At 31.9% G+C, this 25745-nt stretch overlaps 4 protein-coding genes across 4 annotated transcripts; 2 read left to right on the top strand and 2 right to left on the bottom strand.

The window, feature by feature from the left end:
• Nucleotides 1–3080: 3080 nt before the first annotated feature.
• LOC101245506 (E3 ubiquitin-protein ligase ATL4) lies at nucleotides 3081–4187 on the top strand. The gene has a single exon (XM_004231087.5). The coding sequence runs from the start codon at nucleotides 3081–3083 to the stop codon at nucleotides 4185–4187; it is 1107 nt and encodes a 368-aa protein (XP_004231135.3).
• A 6977-nt stretch (nucleotides 4188–11164) lies between these two features.
• LOC101247064 (uncharacterized) lies at nucleotides 11165–14524 on the bottom strand. Its single transcript, XM_004229663.5, has 2 exons — nucleotides 14054–14524; nucleotides 11165–11870 (listed from the first exon to the last, which is right to left on the bottom strand). The coding sequence occupies exons 1-2, from the start codon at nucleotides 14139–14141 to the stop codon at nucleotides 11260–11262; spliced, it is 699 nt and encodes a 232-aa protein (XP_004229711.1). The 5' UTR covers nucleotides 14142–14524; the 3' UTR covers nucleotides 11165–11259.
• A 119-nt stretch (nucleotides 14525–14643) lies between these two features.
• Nucleotides 14644–17934, top strand: LOC101246758 (10 kDa chaperonin 1, chloroplastic). Its single transcript, XM_004229662.5, has 7 exons — nucleotides 14644–14804; nucleotides 14890–14948; nucleotides 15025–15075; nucleotides 15984–16049; nucleotides 16168–16215; nucleotides 16465–16494; nucleotides 17691–17934. The coding sequence occupies exons 1-7, from the start codon at nucleotides 14720–14722 to the stop codon at nucleotides 17757–17759; spliced, it is 408 nt and encodes a 135-aa protein (XP_004229710.1). The 5' UTR covers nucleotides 14644–14719; the 3' UTR covers nucleotides 17760–17934.
• A 556-nt stretch (nucleotides 17935–18490) lies between these two features.
• On the bottom strand, nucleotides 18491–24232 carry LOC101246470 (protein TRIGALACTOSYLDIACYLGLYCEROL 4, chloroplastic). The gene is made up of 5 exons (XM_004229661.4): nucleotides 23829–24232; nucleotides 21903–22152; nucleotides 20528–20909; nucleotides 19515–19798; nucleotides 18491–18825 (listed from the first exon to the last, which is right to left on the bottom strand). Exons 1-5 carry the CDS (start codon nucleotides 24098–24100, stop codon nucleotides 18637–18639), a joined length of 1377 nt encoding a protein of 458 aa, XP_004229709.1. The 5' UTR covers nucleotides 24101–24232; the 3' UTR covers nucleotides 18491–18636.
• Between the last annotated feature and the right edge of the window lie 1513 nt (nucleotides 24233–25745).

Raw genomic sequence — 25745 nt, 5'->3', positions numbered from 1 at the left:
CATCTCTTTTTTATCTTCTCTGTTGACTTCTTAGTATCAATTTTAAAATTTATAGGATTCTCACATTTGAATTTTTTGTTGGCTTGTTCTTTGGTTCTTGATCAGATTCGATTGGATTTTCTCTATTTTTTTATTTTTTTTTTTTTAAAAAATTCTATTGGCTTCTCTTTACTCTTTAACATTTTTTTTTAACTAAAGCAGATTATTAAAAATTTTAAAAAAATGTTTTTAATATAACAGAGAAGTAAAAATAAAAAGAGTTGTAAACTCACTTATAGCCTATAGGTGTCGCTAATGATTAATGAAATTATAAAATTCACTACCTACTTCAAGAATTAAACGCACGAATCAACAAAATTAAGATGTTTAATTAAATTCTTAAAAAATACAACGTATCATAACATGAATTGTTTTTTTAGAAAATGATAAAAATATGTTTTTTTCTAGAAGCGCATTTAGAATTTTAATGAACCATAAATTGTACTCTAATATTAAAAAAATAATACTTCAGATTTGGTTAGTTAAATAAAATTGTTAATCCATAAAAATATATTTTTTGAATAGAACTTATAAGAAATATTTTTAAAATAAATAAATAAATTTTGGAAGTTTGACCTAAACCAGGACTAATGGTAGGTTAAATTTCTTAGTATGTTTGCCTAGCAAATTTCATAGAAGCTACATAACAACAATTAAAAAATAATAATTAAAATACATGATCCCCCATGCATTAATCATCAATTAAGCTTTAATTTTCTTTCAATATTTTGGTGTTACATACATACTCCATAAAATCTTAGTTGTGCTTGTCAAATATTTTGGATAATTGGCTATCAAGTTCGGTAATAGGGCTAGAATTTTCACAAAAGGTGTTCAAGTGTTAAAGTGAATATGTTCTTCTTAAAAAGTGAAAAAAAATTGCTATTACTGAAATTCGAACACATAAATACTCTAAATTTATGTATCTTTACTCTTTTAAGGTATCTAAAATTATTAGATTACATTATATTATTGTATTAAAGACGTCTAAAATATATTATTTAATTACTTAATTTATGATTTTATTTGTATACATGACGAAAAATGTCTAGCGAACGCCCTAACACAAATATAGCTATGCCACTGATCAAGTCCTTATCCTAGCTATTCATCTTTCCTCTTTATTTTATTATATATATCTCATACAGTATTTATTATTAAAGGTTGAATAATATCCACCTTAATGTAAAGTTGTAAACACGTTAGTCGTTACTCCATTCTACAACCACCTAAATTGGCTGCCAAATATTTAGCACTCATCTAACGACGAAATTCCTCCGTCAAAATTAAAATTATTTCTAGGTTTAAATTTAAAACTTCTTCATTCGAATAGATATTTATTATTAATACAACAAAGATATATATTTTATTAAAAGTTTTTAATAGTTATTTTCTTTCATTATTTTCATCATGTTTCATTATATCATATTAATTTGCGTGTTCTTAAGCCACGCAAACAAATTAAGTTGTACCAATATTTAAATGTAAACACTATGCATGTACTACTCCTACTTTCTAATAACTGTTCAACTATACGTCAAACCAAAAAAAAAAAAAGAAAAAGGAAAAAGAGAATTAGTTGAACTATAATACTAATGTGTTATCATATGAGTAAAATTAGCAAAAAAAAAAAAAAAGCAACTTATTTAGAAGAGAACGAAACGTAGCAAAAGGCTCATAAGGCTAAAGACGCAGGCCTACTCCACGTCTGTTTTATTATATGTGGGCACCCTATTTAATTCGCTTACCTACTCAACTCCACTCCTATTTCTTTTCAACAAACTAAAATCGGAATTTCCGTACATTCCTATCCATTCCATCTTTCCACTATCCTTCTTTGACTTCGATTAATTTAAATTCGTCTTTATATAAAATTTTACCTGAGATAAAACATGTTTTATTATGAATCTTTGCAAACTTATTTATTATATCAAGTTCCTCTATGGTCAACTAATTAAAAATAATTTATACATATATCAACTATGTTTACATATTAAAATTTTTCTCGCAAGGTATCAAAATTTAATGTGAGCCCAAGTAATATGAAATTGATGGAGTAGTTCATTCGTCTGCTATTTATTAAAAGAAAATGTTTATTTTTACTTGGCTAGTTTAGAAAATCAAAAAAATAATTTTCCACTTAATTCATAAATCAAAAAAGTAAAATTCACTTAATTTGTAATTTATCTTTATTGTTAACTATTATTATTTTTCCATATATATCAAAAATATTAAATTTGTTGTATTATCAAAAATAATATACTTTCTCTGTCTCAATAGTGTGATACTTTTTCATTTTACAAAAGTCAAACAAATTAAATTGATAAAATGACAAATATACCCCCAAAATTATTGTAAATGATATGCAGATACTATTCGTCATATTTTTGGGACATTGATGCCACTGCCATTTAAAAATTAAAGCATATTTATCCTTCACTCTAACACAAGACTAAATAAGGACGCATTACACAATATTATTCGTCAATTTATTATCAAAAAATATCGGATCAGTGAATAATATTATGACACGTGTATGTTCGTTGGTATAAAGGGTTTATGCTCTAGTTTTTGAACGACAGAGATACCAATGTTTCAAAAGTATGACGGAGGGTATATATACATACTAATTACGATAATTCAAAAGTATATTTATCTTTTTTTTCATTTATTTAACAATAATTTGCTCATGAAATCTTTAATTTTTCTGAAATAAAATATGTATATTTAAAAAGAAAAAAGTAAATCATAATAAATTACAATTTAAAAAATATATGATGTAAATATATTTTTATTTAAATCTTACTATTCAAAATATGTCACGAAATTCATCATTTTATTTAATATTATGGTGCTTAAAAAATAAAAATGTTAGATCTAAGTCCCAACCTCGAACCAAAATTACATTAAAACGTCCATTTCAGAAACACAAGACACAACATGCCTTCTCTACTTTTATCGGTTTCCTCTTAAATATCCCCTCTCTCTTTCTCATCACCTTATTTATTACCACCTCCATTTTCCTAACACAAAAAATAAAAATGTCCGCCTTCTTTCCTCAGTCTCCCCCACTCCCAATGCCTTTCACCGCCACCGTCAACGGCGGAGATGTTCCCAACACCGCCATTGATAACACTGCCCTTATCAACGATCAAACTCCTTCACCTTCCTCCTCCTCATCATCTTCTGCCACTTCGTCGTCCTTCGTTATAGTCGTTATTGTGATTGCCTCCGCTATTATAGTTTCTGCTTCAATATACCTCATCCTTCGACTTCTCTCCCGAAGGTTCCACCGATCCTTCCGTACATACGCCACCGCCGATGATGTTGTATCGCATTCTTCTTCTTCTGCTACTGCTGCGGCGGCGGTTACCGGAAATCGTTTGGAGAATCAAAGGAGTTCGGAAGATGAGAAATTACTTGAATCGTTACCGCTTTTTAGTTTTCGTTCGGTTACTGGAAATTTAACTGGCGTGGATTGTGCTGTTTGTTTATCGAAGTTTGAGCCGGAGGATCAGTTACGTCTGCTTCCCCTGTGTTTACACGCGTTTCACAGCGGTTGTATAGACGCGTGGCTTGTAACAAACCAAACTTGTCCTCTCTGCAGGTCTACTGTGTATCCTACGGACGCAGATGTGCTCAGTAAAGTGTTAGCGGCAGAAAACAACGACGCTCGCCCAGGGAATAATGAGCTACGGAATAGTGGTAGTTTTCGGATTGAGTTCGGTAGTGTAAGTCGTCGACGTGGCGGTTCCGATTCACTCGGTGGCGATGGTCAGAGATCGTACTCTATTGGCTCGTTTGAGTATATTGTGGATGACGGTTACGAACTTTCCGTTGGCTCTATTCACCAAAGAGGTGCTTCTGAATGCACCGACAAGGAATCGATCGGAGTAGCAATACCGGCACCTCCTGGAGAAAGCATAGTTTCGGATGTTTCCGGTGGTGGACGGAGTTGGCTTAGGGACTATGTTGATAGAATCGCTTCACTTTCTCTCTCATCTCGCTCTGTATCATTTCGGAGCTCTGGAAGGTTTTTCAGCGGAAGTAGCCGGCGGAGCGACACCGTCGTTCCCATTGACGATTTGGAAGCTGGCCGGGTTGGGGAGGAGATTAGCGAATTGTTTCGATGGCTCTCAGGGGTATGAATTTGTATATTCGTTTGCATTACAGGGGCAAAATTGTCATTTAGTATATACTCTCTTGATATACACTAAAAAGGTGGAGAGAAAAAAACACACATCAAAGATTTGCTATTTCCACTCCAATATCCATTATTTTCCTGAGTGGATTTTAGCAAAACCAAAAAAATTAGAGTGTAGATAGTAGAAACAATTTAACCCATTTTTTACTTCTTTTTTTTTTCTTTCAATTTTTAATCTAGGTTAAAGCATGTCCATGAATGGTAATGATTCTATTCTTTACTAGGATTTCAAAAAATCACAAGTCAAAATAGCACTATTGTTGGAGTGATTATTGGGATTGAATAGCTAGTGATGAGTTGGTTGGGGTTTTAAATAAAATCATATAAAAAAACTAGTGTTCTCATTAATATTTCAACTTGGTTGGAACTTTACTTGTTCAATTGGTATTGGATCTTTTAAATTCTTACTTAATAATTATACACCATTAGTAAAGATATGGTCAAAGTTTCATATGTAAGGATCAATTCGTGGTTAGTTAACCAATAATCCAAGCAAATTACGCATAGTCCACCCTTGTATCAACGAACTATATGTTAAAATAAGTAGAAAAGATAGAGGGGTGGAGTCATTATCCAATTTTTGGGGTACGAGACCAAAAGGGATCAAGACCCAGGCTATAAATGGTGAGAGTAATAACAGTATGGCCCCCATTTAGCTGTAAAATGTTGGTTCTATAATTTTTTCTACTTTAATTTTTCCATCGACCCTCTTTCTCGTACCCCTAACAAGGAGCCAACGTGGCCATAAAGAAACAAAACAATTAAAATTGTTCTCTTGTTAGCGTGGAACACCAAACGAAATGGACCTTTTCTGCATATTTACCCAAATTAACAACGATTTTTTGGGGGGGTTGACCGTTTTAGTTGTGGGCAGAGAAAGATCTATAATTTCAAAATTAGTGGAAGTGGATACAAAGTAGCATTACCACGTAATATTTCTTTCATTTCCATCATATTCAATTAGCCTCTAAAATATATTTACATAATTAAATTAGAAAAACGGATCTAAAATATATTTTAGTTTTAATTGAAATTATTCTTGCGATATCAAACTTTAAAAAAGACCTTTTATCTCTCTGCATTATTTAACACTATATTTTAAAGGACTATATGTCGGGATGTGCAAAATCGAAAAAAATGTTATTGAGTTCTTGGATTTTTAATGAGTTTATAAAAAAATATATCAGGTTATTGGTTCGGTATCGATTTTACTATTCGGTATTTGGTTAACCGATAATAATTTATTATTTTACCCTTCCTAATTATTAAATATAAATGATTAATTATATAATTAGACACTATAACTATATCAAATTATTAGTACTCTACCAATTTCACACTAGACCGCTTTACTAGTTTTTACTCAAAACTTAAAGATTAAAATAAGGGGTTCACAATTGTAGATATTTTATTTTAGTTTTATATTGTAATTGTAGTACATTGTATCATTTGCAAGTATGTAAAGATCTATATTTGATTAACATAAAAAATTTCATACTATGTTTTGATGATAACATGTAATTATAACCTTCGTATTATATTTTCTCATATTGATGCAATTTACACATTATCTTTCTTGTTTTACATTATCAAAGCATTTAGAGGAATGAGAAGACATATAATATTTTACAGACATTTTCTTATTGGGTAAATCGAAAACTGAATTGTAATAAAAAATTGATAAACCAAAAATCGATAAAAAATATCTTATTGATTTATTATTGGGTTAGCATATTTCAAAACCAAAAACTAAACAGATAATACATAAAACCGAATCGAATCGATACACACCCCTATATATATATATATATATATATATACACACACACACACACCCACATGAACATAAAATATATTGCATAATTATAAATACTAATGCGTCCATGTGATCGGCATATATATACATTTAAAATACACTATTATTAAATAATATAAACGGGTAAAAAATCCTCCATAAAATTTAGAATCATAATAACAATTTTGACCAAATTTAAAATATTTTTCAACCCGTTTCTCTAACTTAAATGGTAATGGCAAAAACTGATCCGTAACAATCAAATTATACATACATAGTACACATTAAATAAGTTAGCATTTGATTATTGATTTTTTTTAATCAGATTTATATTTGAATACTACTGTCTATTTAATTAAATATTTTACGTTTCCGAAACAGCTCAATCTAGATTTTGAGTTTTTGAGACTTTTACTTTTGAAACTTAATATTTTTTCTAAACAAAATACATATTCTAATATAACTTTTTTTAACTTAAATTTTCTAATTACAAATTTTAACTTTAAAATCTATGATTAAACGACAAGTAATTTTTGTAGTTGGGGAAGGACTTTGACTTGGGACGCACAAAACTATTCTTATATGGCAGCAAAGTTGTGTTATATATAGTTTTGACATTCTTTTGTCAACGTATGTACCAAAATAGTTGGGCAAACATGTGAGGTGAATTATCCAATATTAGGTTATAATATATCAATTATTTTTGTCCCAAAGTCCTTATCATTAATTAATTAAGATTGCAAACTATGATTCTTTGACGTGCCCCATCATGCACATATATTTTCTCCTATCTTACTAGGTAATGACATGTACGTGTTTTAAAATTTTACTCTTCCTATTATTTATATTTATTTATACATGGAAATTCATTGACCACCAAACTTCTTCAACAAATTATGTCATCCCATATGTGTAATGTATACTTTTCTTTATCTCATAGTGAAGTTTGTAATCTATATTAAAGTTTTAACTAAAATTAAATTGCATATTATAGAAATTATTTAGGGATGATATTTTTAATATGATTTGTTTTCATATCATAGACTCGAACTCGAAACATATAGTTAAAGATGAAGCAATCCAGTCGATGACACCACAACCCTGTTATTTGATATATACTTCTTTGACTAATCACCTTAATTAGGAGAACAGTTTAAACACTTGTACTAACGCCCGTTTGCCTCGATTGCTCTTTTAGAGCATGTTTGGATTAACTTAAAAGCTGATCAAATTGATTTAATAGTTGATTTTTTGATTTATTTATGTGTTTGATAATTTTCAAAGTGACTTATTTTAAGTTTAAAAATAGGGATAATGCCCAAGTACCCCCTCAACCTATGCCCGAAATCTCAGAGACACACTTATACTATATAAAGGTCCTATTACCCCCTGAACTTATTTTATTAATAATTTTTTACCCCTTTTTAGCCTACGTGACACTATCTTGTGGTCCCAACGATGGTTGACTTTTTTTTCAAACTAGTGCCACGTAAGCTAAAAAGGGGTAGAAAATTACTTATAAAATAAGTTCAGAGGGGTAATAGGACCTTAGTATAGTATAAGTGTATCTCTGGGATTTCGGGCATAGGTTGAGGGGGTACTTGTGCATTTTCCCTTAAAAATATTTATTTTAAGCCAAAAATTAAAAGCGGGAGAAGGAGTGCTTTCTTTTTTAGCCTAAAAACTCTTTTAAGTTTGACCAAATATTTTACCTTTTTGCCTTTATTTCTTTTATTTTTATTTTTATTATTATTATTATTATTATTATTTATAATTATAATTATTATAATTATAATTATAATTATTAATATTTTATTATTATTACTCCTTATTATTATTATTATTATTATATATTATTATTATTATTAATATTTTATTATTTTTATTATTATTTATTTTATTATTATATATTATGTATTATTATATTATTATTTTTATTATTTTCATATTATTTTATTATTATTATTACTTGTTTTTATTATTATATATTGTTATTATTATTATTACATTATTATTACATTATTATATTATTATTATTATTTGTTATTAATATTATATATCATTATTATTATTATTTTATTATTTTATATTATTATTCTTTATTATTATTATATATTACATATTATTATTTATTTTATTATTATTTATTATTATTATTATTATTATTCTTTTCATATTATTTATTATTATTATTATTATTTGTTATTATTATATATTATTATTATTAATAAATTAATCAACTTTTATCATGTTAACAACTTTTAAGGATATTTCAAACATTTTGATTAAAAAAAGTGTTTACTAGTACTTATTTGCCAAACACATGAACAACTTTTTTTTTTAACTTCAGCACTTTTATTCAAACACATAACTACTTATTTTAAAAATAAGTTTCAGCACTTTCAAAAGTAGTTTTTAAAAACTTCTTTTTGTAAGCTCATCCAAACGGGCTCTTATACTATTTTACCAAAGAAAAGAAAACTTGGCAAATATTTTATCTAAAATTATATTCTGTCATATAACTATTGAAAAAATAATTTTGATGCTTAAATCTTTCTCTAGTCTCATGTTACTCCTATTGAACTTTTATATTAAGTGGAGTTATTATAATATGATCAACATGAATATTGATAATTCGTCATACAACAAACGCTTCGAATTGAGACATAATTGTAGCTATTATTAATTTTTGTTGTGAGTCGTCTTTATTAAAATTAAAATATAAGTATTAGAATTCATGGTAAATTCTTAAAGTTTTGGGAACTTACATAAATATGTTATATAATAAAAAAATATTTATCATTTATAGAAATAATTTTTTTTCTTCATTTGATTAGTTTTATTCACTTATAATACAAGTTTAATACATACAATTTATGATTCACATATAATACAAATTTTAATGATGAATAACACATTTTAATATATTTATAATACAATGTGCCAAATTTTTACCAAACCAACATAATATATTTCAAAAAACAATTATAATTCATATATATTGCATACATAATTCACTTTTAATTCATATTACAAATTTTACATAATATTACTATAAATGATAATAAATAAAAAGTATAGCTAAAATCTTATTAAAATGTACCAATTTATATAACTTTTTATCCTATTTTAACAAATGCATAATTGCATACCTGTAGGAGAGAAAAAAAAGGTTAGCACTAAGCTCATGTTATGCACATGATTTAGAAAAAGATTGAATCACAAGGATGTATTGTAGACAGTCTTATTTTTTTTTTTTGATATAAGATTGTTTTCACAACTCAAATTCGTAATCTCCCGATTAAAATTAGAAGACCAGTCACATTTCCAAGAAAACATATTGGAATATTTCCTAACAATGAATAATGCTTTTTTAGTTGGTGCATTAGCTCATATCCTTGTGTGAAAAAAAGGCAAAAAGAGACAAGAACAAAAGATAAAAACAGTTGATCAAACAAAAATAAAGCAAGAAGATGCTTTAAGAAAGATTAATACTTGTAGTAGTAGAAGAAGAATAATTTTTTCATGTAAATTTTGAGGTCACTTGTTTCATGATTTAGATAAATAAACAACATAAATATAGTTGATCTAATTAAATAAAAAATAAAAAGTAGCAACTTTTACCGATACTGTCTTTAGTACTAATTCTACTAAATATATTTACTTGTCATGCACGCAGTCAAAAGAATCTCTCTCGGAATAAAAATTAAATGTGTGGATAAATTAAACGACTCAAATATGCAGCCAAATCTAAAGCAAACATTCGTCCACCAACTTTTTCTTTGTCAAAATAAAAAATAAAAAATTGTTCTTTCGAATTTTAGGTGTTTTTTCCTCTTTCTAAATTTTATTTAAGGGCTACATAGATTAAATAGAAAAAAAACTCGCTTTTTAGTGTTTATACATCCTTAGATGAATCGAAGTTATCTTTCATTGATTTGTTCACCTAGTCAAAAGAAAAAAATCAATAGAATCATGGAACGTTTCATGTTTATCTCTTTGTGTGTGTCATGTTATTGTGCGTTAATTTGTTACTTTGGCGAAGACTTGTATATATATGTTAAATTCACAAGTCAATTATTAATATTAAAAACCTTGTTTTAGAATTCGAAACTCAAAGTTTAGATTTTGAATTTGCTTCTGTCAATTGCTAGCCCACACCCAAGGGTGCTATGTGGGGTTATAATGATATTGTTAATTCGCTATTTATAGAAGTTTCTTTTCAATGGACAAGTGTTAATTTGAGGTTAGTAGAGGTAAATTAGCTAGAAATTGTACGTGTATTGGATTAAGTCAAACTTAATGTCCCTAAAAGCACAATAGTCATCCAACATATTAGGTGGGAAAAAAAGAGAAAAAAATAATATTTTCAAGAAATATTATGCTGAAAAGTAATTGCCAAATGGTTTCTGCTTTGAGTGCCCTCTGGCCCATGTCTTTCATTTGTTGGTTTTGGTAAGACCAACTATGTATGTGTACATCACCAAATCTTTCATTTCATTGTGATCAGGTGGCTCCATATTTCTCTATAGTTATACTTTTGGTCATACAGAAATGTATGTTTATTTTAAGAGGTTGAGATGAGCATAAACGTAAACGGACAATGTGAATTCATATAGCAACGTTAACTTACCCGTGATTGAGGCATAGTCGTTGTTATTGTATAGTCTTTTGGTCACATAAGTATACTCTTATCATCATACATTGACAGTTTGCATAAATTTTATGAAGGCCTGGAGATGGTAGGACTTAGGTCTAAGTCCCACTAGAGGATTTTTCTCATTGATGATAAACAGAACACTTAGATGTATAGTATTCTGAAATTCACTAGCATGACTATAGGGATCATAAGAGAAAAGACAATTTCCACATAGGTAGGGACTTCATCAACTGGTATTGATTTGAACTTCTATCTTTATCACAACATGGCAATAGAAATTATGTTAAGGTCATATCAGTGTAATGCATGTATAAAACACATAAACATATTGTCACATGTATTCATGTTCCCTCTTTGCTGGCTGTGGTTAGGTCTATGTCAATAACAAGCAAGTTCATGTGCTTTGAATGGTATAATGGATGTGCAAGAAGAGAAGATTAAAGCAATACAACATGAACACTGGTCATAAGAAATTTAAAAAATGAATCATGAATGGACGCCCAAGGTTGCTTCAGCGAAATGAGAGACAAAATTTTAGTTGAGTAGAGATATATAGTTATATCAGAGAAGTTTGAGAAGGGATTCTTGAAAGAAGATAAAAACACAGAGCAGAACCATAATTCCAATTTTGTTCGAAAAAAGACCTTCGTCTCTATGTGCTCTGCTGCAAGGGAAGCTGGTTCCACTATAGCATCCTTTCTTCTGCTTAATCCCTTCGCCAAGATTATCAAGTACGAATGTGGTGTTTCTTTGGCTACTACTAAACAAAATGCACCATAAGTAAGGTCCTTTGTGCTTGTGAGCTTTGATTATCCCGACTCCAACTTCAGTATGAGTTTTGTTCTTCAAAAGAGAAAGAGTTCTTTTGTCATGAACAAGTACATTTGAGAAGGCTTCCAATGGCTCGAGATACTTTGGTTGACAGCCGAGAATGAAGCCAGATATGGTTCCAAAAGTGGGAAGCTCGACACCACAGTTTGGAGCAAAAATTTCAGTGAAGTCATCTTCAGAAGGGTGACAATTTACACTCTTGCTTGAACTGCAGTTCCCCATGCATTCCTTAGCATATTGCAAGGCTATGCATCCAAGTCCACGACTATTACTAAGTTGAGGAAGCTTTTGACCAGTTCTGTTCTTGTTGATGATATCAACAAGATCATTTGCAGAATTTCCTGTATAGCATTCAGTGCAGTAAATAATGAGGTGCTGGTTCAAAGAAAGGGCACTAAATTTCAATTGTTTTTTCAACTTCATCAATTGCAAAACAATGCTACTTCGAAGTCTGAAAGCATTATACTTCAGCTAGAAAAATTTGCTCAACTCCTTGCTAATTTAGTTCGGCAGGTTATAGATGTTCCTCCGAAACTTAAGTTTCTAGAACCTGATCACTCAATGCTAATTGATCGCCCCCAGCTCTCAAGGCCCATCAGGAGGTGTCAGATCTACAAGTTGACACTTGACCCTTTTTATGTCATTTGTTTCTAAAACAATTCATGTTGTATACCTTCATCTATCCAAAAGACTCAATGTGGTTGTAGCCCTTGCTTTTAACTAATATCAGATAATAAGTTCTTAAAGCCACCAATACCCTCCAAGCTTAAACTTCAGACACTGGCCAAGTCTATTCTTCTTCATTTTCCTCTTTACAACTCTTCTTTTAGAATACCACTTCTCTAAATATCGATTCATAGCCCTTATCTATCTTGTTCAGTCCTTAAAGGAATTACAATCTTTTGGCTCCTTACTCGTAACCTTGGGTATAGCATTGGTTATCCTGGTCTAAAACTGAACTTGTAAATAGCTTTATTTATTTTTCTTTTTAGATAAATGATCCTTAGCTTCATAAGTCTAGGATCACTGAAAATTCAAGCTAAGAACACGAGGGAAGACAAACAAAGTATTAGTTGAGCCTGAAACGTCTAAATGAGGGAGGACTCCGGAAGTAAACAAAGGACTCTCCAGGATGAATGTAAGAGTGGACTAACTATCTATCTAACTAGCTCTTCTATCAGTTTACATTTTCATCAGTTAGTTGAAATTGCTACAGTGTGAAAAATAGACATATTGAGACTTTTTAGGACATGGGTACTAAAAAATCTAATTAGATGCTCCATATTCAAATTCATTTGAGTTGCTCAGCATTCCTTCTTGAATGTTCTTAATGATCTCAGATTATGTTAGACAAGCCATAAAAAATGATTAAAGCCAGGTATTTCACAGTCAGAAAATTGGAATTGAATATAACAAATAAGATTGTGGATGGAACTAGAACATAGCGTTTAATGTTGATGCCCCTAGATAGAGCACTCAATGGGCTATGGTGGCCCCATTTCGCCTTACAAGCTTGACATTATGAAGGTGGACATGGGTTTCCATAATGACAACTGTGGTGTATCAAAGCGAGGCAGATTGCTTCTTTGATGTAATCAAATGAACGTGGACTATTCACACAAAGGAAGCACGATACGCATCATGCTTATCAAGGCAGCCTGTGACTCCGAATGGAAGAAGGGGACAGAACCATACACATTAATGTTAGAGCGTTGTCTGAGTGAGTGAGTAGTGCCTACCAAGCAAAAGTTTCTTGAAGATCACTAAAGTAATCGAAGAATCATTTATAGTAAGTAATGTGAACTAAGTGCTAAATGCATCCAGGACTGTGACACAATACTATTTTGAGGGGGTCCAACTACTTGCCAGTAATTTCATAGTTAGGATTTTTTATTTTTTTAAAGAAATTATGGTGAGCATATCTCTCCAACTTCCTTTATCTTCTTAATATGCTTAATTCATGAGCAAATTGGATTAGCTCCCAAATAATAAAGAATCTGGTTCCACATGTGGATACAGCTTAAGATCTATATGGATTCAATTGGTATCAATACATCCACAAACCCAAATATAGGCTTGCCTTGTTATATTACTATAGCACCATTAGGAAACTACTAGTTAAGTGTTTCTTCTTTCTATATACATGGGATTCTTACAACACCATAGACCTTTCTTATTACAAGAAAGCAAGCATTATAAATTTGGAAATTTGTCTAGTAAAGCTAAAACATTTAACAGAGATCAACTAAGCAAAAACCTAACTGGAAATTAGTGCAGTAATGCTAAAAGATTACTTGAATCTAGAGACTAATTGCAATGCCACATCCCTTCCTCCCTCAACATCTAGTCCCTTTCTCAACAAAAGAACAGTTTTTCACAAGGACTGACTTAGCTATGTAGACTATGAAGACAACTCATCCAAAGATGGTTTTTTTAGAGCATAAGCTTTTTAGACTAGATAGTTGGAAACTGAGTACAAATAGCCAAGAAAATAAAAGGAGTGAGGGTAAAGAGGCAGATTTACCATGGTGCTTGGAGGAAACAAGAACAGCCAGGAGGAGACTAGAAAGAGCAAAATACTGAAAGCAGCAGAGCTTCTTCACCATCATCATAGCCACTCAAAACCCAAAAATGTGAACTTTAGAAAAAAAGGGAAAAAGGAGGAAACTTTGTGAGATGGGTGTTTGCCTATTACAATGTAGACAGGGTTAGTGTAGTTTGGAGAGTGGAAACATAAAAAAGGGAATGATTAGCAAGAAAGTGTAGAAATGATTGAGTCTATTGCAGAGATTAAGGAGAAAGGAAGACAGTGGTGGTCCCAAGTAGCCGTTGTTTGATTTCTGTATTACAGCAAAAGTATGATAAAATTCATTGTCCCCACCCACCACTCCATCCATAAGAATGTTTGTTAATAGTGATGCTTCATTACAATGTTAATGTAATTTACCATAGTGAATCAAATTTAAATGAAATGAATTAAGCTAATGAATGGCCTAAAACAATGTTAATGTTAGTGGCATAATAAGCCAATTTGAAAAGGAACAATCTAGAACTTATGATGAAACCAATAATCTTTTGATATATATTTACAGTTATACCCTTCAGGACTCTTTTAATTTGCCCTTTTTTGGACTGTGCAACCAAACACCTACTACACACTGTATTCTCTACTGCTCCTCTCTCCTTATCCATGGCGTCTACATTCCTTACATTGGCTAAACCCTTCACTTCTCACTCAACAAATCTTCCTTCTTTCTCTCCTCAAAGACCCATTGGTACATATCTCACAACCCCATCTCCTTATTTATGATATTTTATGTTTTCTTGTTATTTACATTTACCCTTTTGGGTTTTGGACAGGTCTGAGAAGAAATTCTTTGAGAATTAATGCCATTTCCCAGAAATGGGAACCCACAAAGGTGGCACCTTTATGCTTATTTCAAGTCAAAGTGAAATTACTTAATTGTTATTGATTTTGTTTGTTAATGAATATAGGTTGTGCCGCAAGCTGATAGAGTTTTGATTCGGTTAGAGGAATTGCCTGAGGTACTCACACACATGTCTCTTAATGGGGTTTCTACCTTCTTTTTTTCAGTTTACCTAATTGAACTGTACTGTTGTTATGTATTGTGCAAACTGGACTTATGTGTTAACTTGAGGTGCTATCAAGTTAGTTCTATTGAAACCAGTGATTTAAGTACCCACAGTTTTCACAACTAGATATATGTAACTTGAATTTCTGTAGATGATCAAAAGGTCCTAGGTTGTCTTGCAATTGTTATCATCTGAAAAGTTTGTCTTTTTGTTCTCCTTGAACCTTTCTGTGAAAACGTACTTAAAATATCCTAGAATTGCTGTTAACTGTGTCCTATGAATATTTGTGTCTGGGATCCGTAAGAGAATTTAAATTAGTTTATCGTGTGTATGTGCGTATGAGCGATGCTTCAGTTGTGATAGAAAAAGAAAAACATGCTAGTATAGCATGTTTTATGTGTACATATAGCTTCATCTTGCAATGGTCTCACGAAGAATGAGTAATTTAATCTTTTAAAATCTTTTCTCAAAGCGAAGCTTCTACTACATTTTAAGGCACAATTTATTTGTTCTAATATATATAGATTTATTTATTAGCTATATTAGAGTCCAATAATCATCTTTATTTGTCCTCCTATTCCCCTTTAGATTGTTTCTTGTTTGTAATGTTCCTGGAGATCTTATATTCTTAGTTCTATACCTGTGAAGAAATAGCTTATTCTTGCCACTGTAGTAGAGAAGTCAGTATGATGGACATTCCCATTAATGCAAGTTATTTGACACACAACAAATATGGGTAACATATGTGCATTAGCATTGGATAATTTTGATTTTGCTTCTTGTTATATAAGACTGGCCAGATAGACAGCAGTATGGACATCTTCCTGTAATATTTACTGAAAGAAAGAGTTTGTGTGCAGAAATCTGCTGGTGGAGTTTTGCTTCCGAAATCGGCAGTGAAGTTTGAGCGTTATCTTATGGGAGAAGTAAGTTTAAACTTCTATGCATATTATATATTCATTTGGACAGATTGGAGATGCTTATGATGGCATTATATTATATATCGTTCTGATGACTGACTGAGACCAATTTTGTTAATTTTAGGTTCTTTCTGTTGGTTCTGACGTTGCTCAAGTAGAGACGGGGAAGAAGGTAAGCCTATTGAAATTTTTGATTTTGTGGATGTCTATCAAATAGCAAGTTTTTAATTTTAATTAAATTTTATCTTTATGCTTCCTGGTACTAGTTTCTTTGGACTGAATTGTTATAGCATAGGGCTTTGTACGTCTACTTCTAATCCCTGCTTCCTGTCTTCCATCCCTTGGTGGGGAGGGGATTATGGCTTGCTTTACTGATCCTTTGTGTACTTTCTACTAAATAAATGGTATGGTTCTTTTGCAGGTTCTTTTCTCTGACATCAATGCTTATGAGGTACGTGCTTTAGTTGTAAGCTGATCTATAATTGTGTCTGTTGACATGTCTGATACGTAAATCATATTTTGGTTTTCCAAGATGATCCAAAATCTCTCTTGATGAACTAGTGCTTATTTAGATAAAATTGCACTTGCTATTTATGTCCTCTTCTAGTTTTGACAGGCAGCAGTTTCTGCAAAATGATGAAGACTTGTTTGGTTTATTTTATTCTCCTTAGTATTATTAATGTCTTAATCAATTTCGGGGATCACTGAATATTAGATGAAATGAGACTTCTCAAGACTGATCTTACCTGATAAACATAAGCAGAGTGCAACTGGACTTCTTACTGCCTACTCGAGAGGGATTTACTGGACAATATGGAAGCTTATCTAAAAAATGTGTTGACATTCGATGTTGATTTAAGTTTCTTCATATATAGAGAAAGTAAAGGTTGAAGTGAAGAAGATTAACATCTAAGATCAATAGTTCACTTAACGTGGTTATTAATGGGTAGAACTGCTGTTGGCCTAACCTGCTTATTAACTACTTGGCAGTTTAATCCAATATAGAATGTTTAACTAGTATTTATGTTGATAAACTTGTTGAAGCATGGGCATCACATCCTATAGGTTATGACATACTGTTGTCCTATTCATTTAGATCTTTTTAATCCCCATTAACTAGGCTTGGCATGTTCAAATTTGGTAATATCACTGGTTCTGATTCCTGTTGAGATGCTTTCAGAAATATCCTCTAGGATGATGAATTGTTGGTTGTTGAAGCCGTTGATGTTAGTGTGGAGTCTATAGGGTGGTCGGCCTCTATAAGGCTGGACACTGATGAATTATTCTCAGTTTCAAACATGGTGTGTTATCAGATAGAAGTTAGCAAACTGAACTTAGTTGAAGATGTGAATTTTGCCAAACATCGCAAAGGTTCATTCATTGCTAGAGCCTAGATGACAAGAAGCTTCTATAAAACACTTCAATAGGGTATAATAATATTTAACCTACACGTCTGTGTTGCATTCTCTTTTGTTTCGTCTGTTCTGGTCTGTGGTGCAGCAGTTTGCTCATCATTGATTTGGTGCAGTATGTCAAACTAAAGGATGTATTAGTGTATTAGTTGTTATCTGATGCATGTCAACTTCCGTTTTGGAAGTTGACAAATTAAATGATTTTTGTGAACTTATGTGCACTTCAACCTATCAGGTGGATTTGGGAACTGATGCAAGGCATTGTTTCTGCAAGGAGAGCGAGTTGCTGGCTTTGGTTGAATGAAGTTTCTCCCATTTGAATTATTAGGGCGCTAAGTTTTGTCAGTTTCTTAGCCAAAAGACATTTAGACTGCGGGATGTGTTGTAAAATCCCATCTTTTGTAACACAAAAATATTGAGATATGTTTTATTGGATATTTTTCTGATGATTTATGGGAAGAAGTATTGAGATTGAGTTATATCGTTTTTATCTCAAGGTAAGTAAATATCTATATTTGATGACAAACCATCATAAGCCATGGGGAGGGGGAAGGAAGGGTATGCCAATTTACTAATGGTGTTTGAACGTATGTAGAGATTTTCCATTTTGTGTTTAGGGTCAAGTTGACTAATTTTAACCTCAGTCAAAATTTGGTGTACTAATAGGAAATTTTTGGTTGAGCTTCACATACTATACATATAGTTAAAAAAAGATTAAACTAATAGCAGTAAGATGCTCAGCTGATCACTCAATCACAATGTCTATTTTTCTCTCTTTTTATTATTTACTGCTGCTCATCGAACTTCATATCACCAAAATTGAAGCATGTCTAGAGAATCTTGAAGGCTTTCTAAGTTGTGTAATAGTATTACTAGGTTATCTATGTTTTTGGGTTCATTTTTGACACCCCTATGTAATAAATACCATTGACGAAAAGGATCATTTGATTTTCCAAAACATCTCTAAGAACACCAAACTGGTATTATCGCTCCAGAATAGTATATTCTGGTCCGCGAATTCTAACATATGAGAACTTAAAAAGTGAGGAGAATAGTATTACCGAACGAACAAAATTGCCTGCGAATCAGATGCAAGGGTCATTTGCGAAGAAAAAACATTTAGTATTAGTGAGAAGAACACCACTCACTAACAAAACATTCAATAGGAAAGTAAACAAATTCTAAAACTCAAATAGTCGTAACTCAATCATTCCCTCTTTCCTTTTCGGGGAATACCATGCTACCACTTTCCCAGACTTTAGAAGCTTTAACGAGTAATTTAAACTGCATACAAAATCTTCCAATTGTACGCCAGCTGGTGAATTCAGCGAAAACTTTGAATCTACTCTGAACACAATTGGCCCAGCAACCTGCATTTAAACGACAAACAAAAAATTTAAAAACCATTGTCAAAAACATGATTACCCAAAAATAACGAGGAACAGAAGTTTTGCCATTCAAAGTTAGCATTGGAGAAGGATTCAAATTTAGATATGCACCCTGCTCAAGTGTTAAGAGTTGTAAGACATAAAGTAACCATAAGAAGTAGTGGGTCAGTGGGTGAACAGCACTGATTTAAGTTCCCTTTGAAACAGATCTAATAGTACAATATCAAGGTGTGAGGACTGGAAAAGGAGGAGAATGAGTTTGGAATGCCACTAATAGAACTTGTATTTTTCTAATGGCACTAGAGAAGTCATTTCGGAAACAGCCTTTCTGCCTCCAAGAGGGGGAAAGGTCTATGTACACTATTATCCTTCTCAGATCCCACCTGTAGCATTACCCTGGGTATATCGTTGTTTCTCTAGAGAAGTCATTTCCTGAGTTTTAAGGAGCTTGTTTTCTTAGAGAAGATGTTTTCTAAACATCTCGGACCAACCAAACAAGGAAAAATCAGAAAAAAATTTTACCAAACAAACCCTGAGTCCCACTTGTTTTTTCCCAAAATTGTATTTACTTGTCACATAAACTAAGGAGCTTATACGATATCTAATAACTATGCTGATACATTCAAGTTAACTCTGTAGACAACGTGACAGAAGAAATATTTGGAAGTTACCTGCTGCTGAAGTATCAATTCGAGTCTGGGTGAAGAGAGCACGTCTCTTGCATTATTAGATGATGCTTTTCTGAAGACTTTTGAAACCTGTTTGGTTAACGCTAAAGCAGATGAGACATCTAGACGAGCATCTACCCTTGTGAGGTCTCCAAAGGACTCTTTGAATTTACCATGTTGAAAAGTACAGCAAAGTGAACCAAATAGATCAACAGCAAAGGGACTTCTATGCTTCGAAGCCGAGGAACTGTTGCTACCATTGTTGAGCCAAGCCTCAAGAGTTCCCCCTAGGCAAGAAGTTTAAGTACATGATTAGACAAGAGAATAGGCAAGTAAAGCAACTTTGTGAATGCTGCAACTTTAACGTAGCATCATATATGCATAAAATTGTCACACCACCAATTCCATAAGAACCAATACAAGGGAATAGGCAAGTAAAGCTACTTTGTGAGTGCTGCGACTTTGGGGTAGCAACATTGGATAGCATCATATATGCATGAAATTGTCACACCGCCAATTTTATAAGAACCAATCGCGCTATGAAGAGATAATAAAGTTGGGTCAGCTATTAAAGGGACATATTGTTCGCTTCTTCAATATTCCAGGAACATGCTGAAGAATAGTGTATACCCATTAAGTCATCTAAACGGAAGTAAAGAAAATAATACTTTTGAAGGGTGTGTAACAATTATCTTAAAAGTGTTCCCTCACATTGATTACAAAATACCTCCACATAAATAATTGAAATCCCAAGATTCTAGCAGAAGCACCACAACAAAGTTCATGTTGAGGAAAGAATAAGCTCAAACAGTTTATATTTATGAATAAACTAGGTATTTATCTTAGTGCTGGAGAATTGATTCTGATGATTCACATTCAGTTAGAAGTTAAGATCCAGATCCAGTATTCATACAAGATTGGTGTAGTTTAACAAACCATGTCATAAAGGAATCTGGAAGCTACCAAGTTATATTCATTTAAGTACACTATAATTTTATGTAAGCCAGTGAAGTTACCAATAATTCCAGATACTGCTGCATGAGGCTCTCTAAGACGAATATCATAAGAAGGGCGATAAATCCGTCCCTTATCTGTTTCAATAATGATGTCCTCTTTTTTTTCCTTGATTCTCCAGAAATCTCTGCTCTTTTCATAAGAAACGGCTGCTTTTCCACATATTCCTTGCATCAGACTGAGTGGTGGCTCGTCAGTAATGTTATCAACAGCCCGAGGATGGCCACCATTTTTATGTAAACCAAATCGGTATCGCAATCCATCCTCGGAAACCAGCGATAAACAGTCCAACGATATTGACTCTGGGACCTCCCAATATCTACCTTTATGGTCTAAGAATAGCTCAGGCCATGCTGCTTCCAAAGTAATGTCGTACTCAGGAAGCTGCAATCAAGTTAGAAGAATAATTAATCAAACATCACAATAGTAAATGCTCATAAGCTGGGAACATAGTTTAAACAGCAAAGGAGCACGCTATGACAAACGCATGTATATTTACATGTATGTTATGATATTAAATTTCTTTAATAAGTCAGGAATCCCCAAAATATACTAAGCAACATTCTTCATCTTTTCCAAAGTGAGCTAGGAGAAATAAAACGGGGACCTTTTTTTTTTTTATGAAGGTATTTCATTAAATAAGTAGCAAGCAGATGCAGAATTACTGATGAATAAGCAAAAGGGCTCACAGAGAGCATAAGCAAAAGGTGTTAGCTTCATAGTACTAGAGAGCTAACAATGTCAAGAAACTGTTCAGTACTAAATACAGGGGTTGAATTATAACCCAACTAAACAGCATAAGTAAAACATCTAGCTTTAGAGAGTGGTTTAGAGTTGAGATCTCATCTTATCATTTTCCAGCTGAAGCAATTTCAGATTTATTTCTCTACTGAAGTATTCCAATATCAACAAAGTGGCAACAGACTCCAAAATTTCATTTAAACAAAAGTGAGAAACCTAAGCAAAATATCCTTTAGGTTAGTTATACAAGGAAAAACAATGTTTGTTATTGCTGAAATGCACCACCAGAGTATACCTATGGATATATATAGACTAACTTTTACTTTTCTTACAAAAAAAAAAGAGTGCACCATCAAAGTAAATAAGAAGTAAAGTTGCCTTCTAGGTCCAAAACTCAAAAAATGTGACATGCCTGAGAGTGCAAAGGGATGATAATGCATGTCCTAAAGGAGGCACAAATCTAAGAGGAAGAAAACAGAGAAACTGTATCAACAAAATAGACACCCAACATATATTATATACCTACTCTGGATACGCAAACAGGAGAAAATGAAAGATAACAAATAAAGCATCTAAAGAAACAAATATAACATTCCAATAGCAGTGTACCAACTGTTAAGGGCTTTAGATCCTTGCCTTATGAAAGAGCATGGCCCTCAAGCGGCGTCCTTTCTTCTCGCCATGCTTTTCCGTGCTCAATAACAGAGAAGAAGAGGGTGTCAGAGATAGCTGTGAGCACAGACCAAAGGCATAAAGTGACTTCTCCAAGAAATGCTTGCCAATGTCTTTTAGTATCGGCAGCTCCCATTCATCCACACTGGACAACTCAGCTTTAATGTCAGATACCAGTTTTTTTGGTCGAAACTGACCTGTGAATCCAAGCCACCTATGAAGATGAAGTCATAAACAAACAGTTCATCTATCTTGTATATAAATAGGGGGCTTCTGGGAGTATCAACACCAATTTGAAATATAAAGGGAGAAGGCAACAAATAATGGCTCTTTGACCAGTATGGTTATCCAAGCACAGGTAAGCAATCAGCTCTTTCAGCTATAAAAGAAATGAAGATCATAACAATATATTCTAAACATAGTCGAAAGCATGAACAGTTTGAAGCAAAGCATCTGATGCATAAAGAACTTTGGCAAAAAAAAGCATATTATTTTCTGCTGTTTCCAAAATGTGCACATCATCTTACTTGGTTTGAAAATAAGCTGAAAATCTTCTACTTCAGAAATAGTATTTTTTGCCTCCCCACACCAAGCACATTGCATTTTGCATTCATTTTTCCACCCAAAGTCTTTTGATAAAAAGTCTTCCGTTTCAAGTACACGAACTTGGGGACCAATCAAAAGAAAGACACAAGAACTTTGAGTATTTTTAAACAATAATGGTACTTTTTTCAGTCTTTAATTTTGTTAAGTATTTTAGACAGTTTGGTGTTCCTAAAGAAATATGTGTAGCTGCAAAATTATACAAACAAAAGATTGAAGTTCAAGTTCAAGATCAGCAATGCTTTGCCACCTACACAAATAGTATTCAACAATTATTTTGTGCATGTTCAATTTAACTTTTACGTATGCATGAAATATTTATAGTAGAAAACATGATCTTCTACACATTATAACCTGAATAATTCACAGTTATTGTAGACAAATTTTTTAATCTGATTGATATTCACTACAACATCTTGAGACATCGTAGGAAGATTTACAATTATAGTGTACCAATCAATAACTAATATATATAGGATAATCTAATAAGCTTTCAGGTGCTACTTCTAGACTAAAGAAAAAATGACAAGTGATGTATATTTTAGTAATAGACTTTAACAAAAAAAATAGAGGATATAGAGACTTGAATATTGGATCTCCAGTATAGTACTAGGTCACCTTAGCATGTTAAGTTAGTCAATACACTGGAAATTTGCATTTTGACGTGTCACGGTGTGACAATTTTAATTCTACAAACTTGCATTGTCACTTACCAATATGGTCAAGAACCAATATTATGTTATTAGAAAAGGCACACATTCTATTCCTATCTTCAGAGTAATTTGGAAAACAAGAGTAATCTTATCCATATATTCTTAGTTTTTAAATTTTTTACTTTTGATAAGAATATTTTACATCCTACTCTGTCACTATAAAATGTTCTTCTTGAGCCCATGAAGTAAGAGATAGGTCTATGTACGCTCTACCAGACTCAGAACCCAACTATGGGATTACATTAGGTATAATTTCATTATAAAACACTTTTTTCCTTAAAAAGCAGGGATACCAAAAAACTCCTAATCCCTCACAGGTCCTCAAAGATGAACAACAATAGCAATCAAAAAGCTTAACTCAGGTTCATATCATTCCAAGATCAAAATAATTAGTCTCTGCAATTAGAGGTTTTCTAATTATCACATTTATCCCTACACCAGACTTAACAACGCCGAAAACATTAATAAGCGAATAAGATTCCAATTGCACAAAAAAACAATATGATGGCAGTCAATTGGTATAGAACAACTCTCTATACATGAAAATGTGTTGAAAATTGTAGTAGTAAGTTACCAGTTAGAAGTAGCAGCTTTAAACAAAAGGGACTGAAGAGCAAAAGAGCCCAATTCCTTGCGGGTAGTTGGAGAATAAGAGGGAATGATTCCGAGAGGAAATCCATTTCCGAGAAGAGAAAGTTGTTGGATTCTGAGAGCTTTACTAGCTGTGCTTCTATCAAGTGGTATAGGCTCCCCTGGAATGGACCTAGCCGTCCCGTCTAGGGCTCTCGGTGTTGAAATGTTGAGGTCCCAGAATGCTGCATCCATCGCCGTCCTCATGTTCGCCATTTTTTTCTCTCCCGCCGGTCGGCCGGAGAAAACGAAGTTGGAGAGTGTGAAGGAAAAGGAAAATGTGGATACCTTCCTTATCTGTGACTGTGACTAAGTTTTATAAAGAGAGGGATTTTGAATTTTGGGTTTAGCTGTTTATGATTTTTTTTTACTTAAAAATGAAATTAAATTGATCATTCCAAATGGAGTAATTATTTTTGTTAAAATTCGATTTGATTTAATTTTATATTATTAAATATTGATAATATTTGATTTAATTTTAATTTTAATCTTACTTTATATATTTTATCAAATTTTATTTATGAAGTTATATCATCATTACACCTCAATATTATGTGCGATAATATTTATAATTATAAATGCATTCAATAGATTGATATAATGTACACACATAGAGCTTATCCTAAGATTAGGTGAAATTGAACATCTTAATACTTAAGTTAATATATATTTGAAAAGAAAAATACTCTACATTTTTAAAAAAATTGAAATTTATAAATGGATTTTCAATTACATGCTTTATGTTTGTAAGTATTTTATTAATCTTAAGTATTGTTTTCTGTTGTTTATTTCTTTATTACTAGAGAATTAATTTTTTCACTTTCTCTTTATTGGAGTGCTAACCATCCGAGCAATTTCTATTTATTTAAATGGCTGTATCAACTAAATTTTTTGCTCCAAAAGCTACACTCCATCTTCAATTTCGTGCATTTATAAAAAAAAATTGTATATAATAATAAACTATCCATTCAAATTAAATGTCATAAATATAGTTTGATTTGATTGTATCCCGTAACAAACTGTTGTGATTTCGTCTCTCTCCATGTGAAATTCGCTCGCCACTCTCGCTTTTTATACAAATACAAATGTATAAATGTGTTTCTGTTTATATAAAGCAAGAGAAATTATATATATACATATATTTTCGTTCCCCTATCCCAGATCTAAACTCGCCTCTCTCGCTTTATATAAACACAATGTATACATTGTGTTTGTATAAAGATAGAGAAAATTGTATATACAAAATACAAATGCATATATTTCCGTCCTATACACTTATTATTATACAAATACGATCTTCCCCTGCCCAATTCTCTTTTGTTTTTCTTTCTTTCTCGCTTTATACACACACAAATTATACAATTGATCTTTTGTATGTGTATACCACAGCAAATTATATAACTATTCTCTTTTGTATATATATATATAACTAAATATACATATTTATGTTTGCTATAAAACACAATTATGTAAACTATAACTTAGCATACAAATACAATTTTTATATTTGCTATACGTGAAATTACTCCTATAAAAATCATCTACCATCACTTTGCATACATTGCCTCTTTTCTCCCATCCTTTCTCCAAGTAATCTTTTAATTGGAGCCTTGTACTTTTTCAGTTTAACAAAGTTTTGGGCTTCAACTCTTTATTGCATTGCATCCTCCATACTCTCTAAGTAACGATTCAACAAAAGTCTACAAACTTCTTAAATTAACCTCACATGCAAGATCTTAATAAAATTCATCTTATATCATAAGATAATAATGGTCACATTTTAAAAGTATAGCTATAGGGCACAGGGTATAGCTAGGCTAGGACATAAGTGTTATCACAGGGCCTAACTCTTGATTAATGA

This window comes from Solanum lycopersicum, chromosome 1 (assembly GCF_036512215.1).
Source record: "Solanum lycopersicum chromosome 1, SLM_r2.1".
Taxonomy (NCBI): domain Eukaryota; kingdom Viridiplantae; phylum Streptophyta; class Magnoliopsida; order Solanales; family Solanaceae; genus Solanum; species Solanum lycopersicum.
Note: the sequence above shows the minus strand (reverse complement) of the source record. Positions and strands in the feature narration are given on the sequence as shown.

What these genes read in the sequence shown, in the direction of transcription:
- LOC101245506 (XM_004231087.5), top strand. Translation starts at nt 3,081, where the DNA reads ATGTCCGCCTTCTTTCCTCAGTCTCCCCCACTCCCAATGCCTTTCACC.
- LOC101247064 (XM_004229663.5), bottom strand. Translation starts at nt 14,141, where the DNA reads ATGATGATGGTGAAGAAGCTCTGCTGCTTTCAGTATTTTGCTCTTTCT. An exon ending in TGTTTCCTCCAAGCACCATG is followed by an intron (nt 11,871 to 14,053) that starts GTAAATCTGCCT and finishes AATGCTATACAG; the next exon opens with GAAATTCTGCAAATGATCTT.
- LOC101246758 (XM_004229662.5), top strand. Translation starts at nt 14,720, where the DNA reads ATGGCGTCTACATTCCTTACATTGGCTAAACCCTTCACTTCTCACTCA. An exon ending in AGCGTTATCTTATGGGAGAA is followed by an intron (nt 16,050 to 16,167) that starts GTAAGTTTAAAC and finishes TGTTAATTTTAG; the next exon opens with GTTCTTTCTGTTGGTTCTGA. An exon ending in CTGACATCAATGCTTATGAG is followed by an intron (nt 16,495 to 17,690) that starts GTACGTGCTTTA and finishes TCAACCTATCAG; the next exon opens with GTGGATTTGGGAACTGATGC.
- LOC101246470 (XM_004229661.4), bottom strand. Translation starts at nt 24,100, where the DNA reads ATGGCGAACATGAGGACGGCGATGGATGCAGCATTCTGGGACCTCAAC. An exon ending in GGGCCATGCTCTTTCATAAG is followed by an intron (nt 20,910 to 21,902) that starts GCAAGGATCTAA and finishes ACTTGATTGCAG; the next exon opens with CTTCCTGAGTACGACATTAC. An exon ending in AATTGATACTTCAGCAGCAG is followed by an intron (nt 18,826 to 19,514) that starts GTAACTTCCAAA and finishes GTTTAAATGCAG; the next exon opens with GTTGCTGGGCCAATTGTGTT.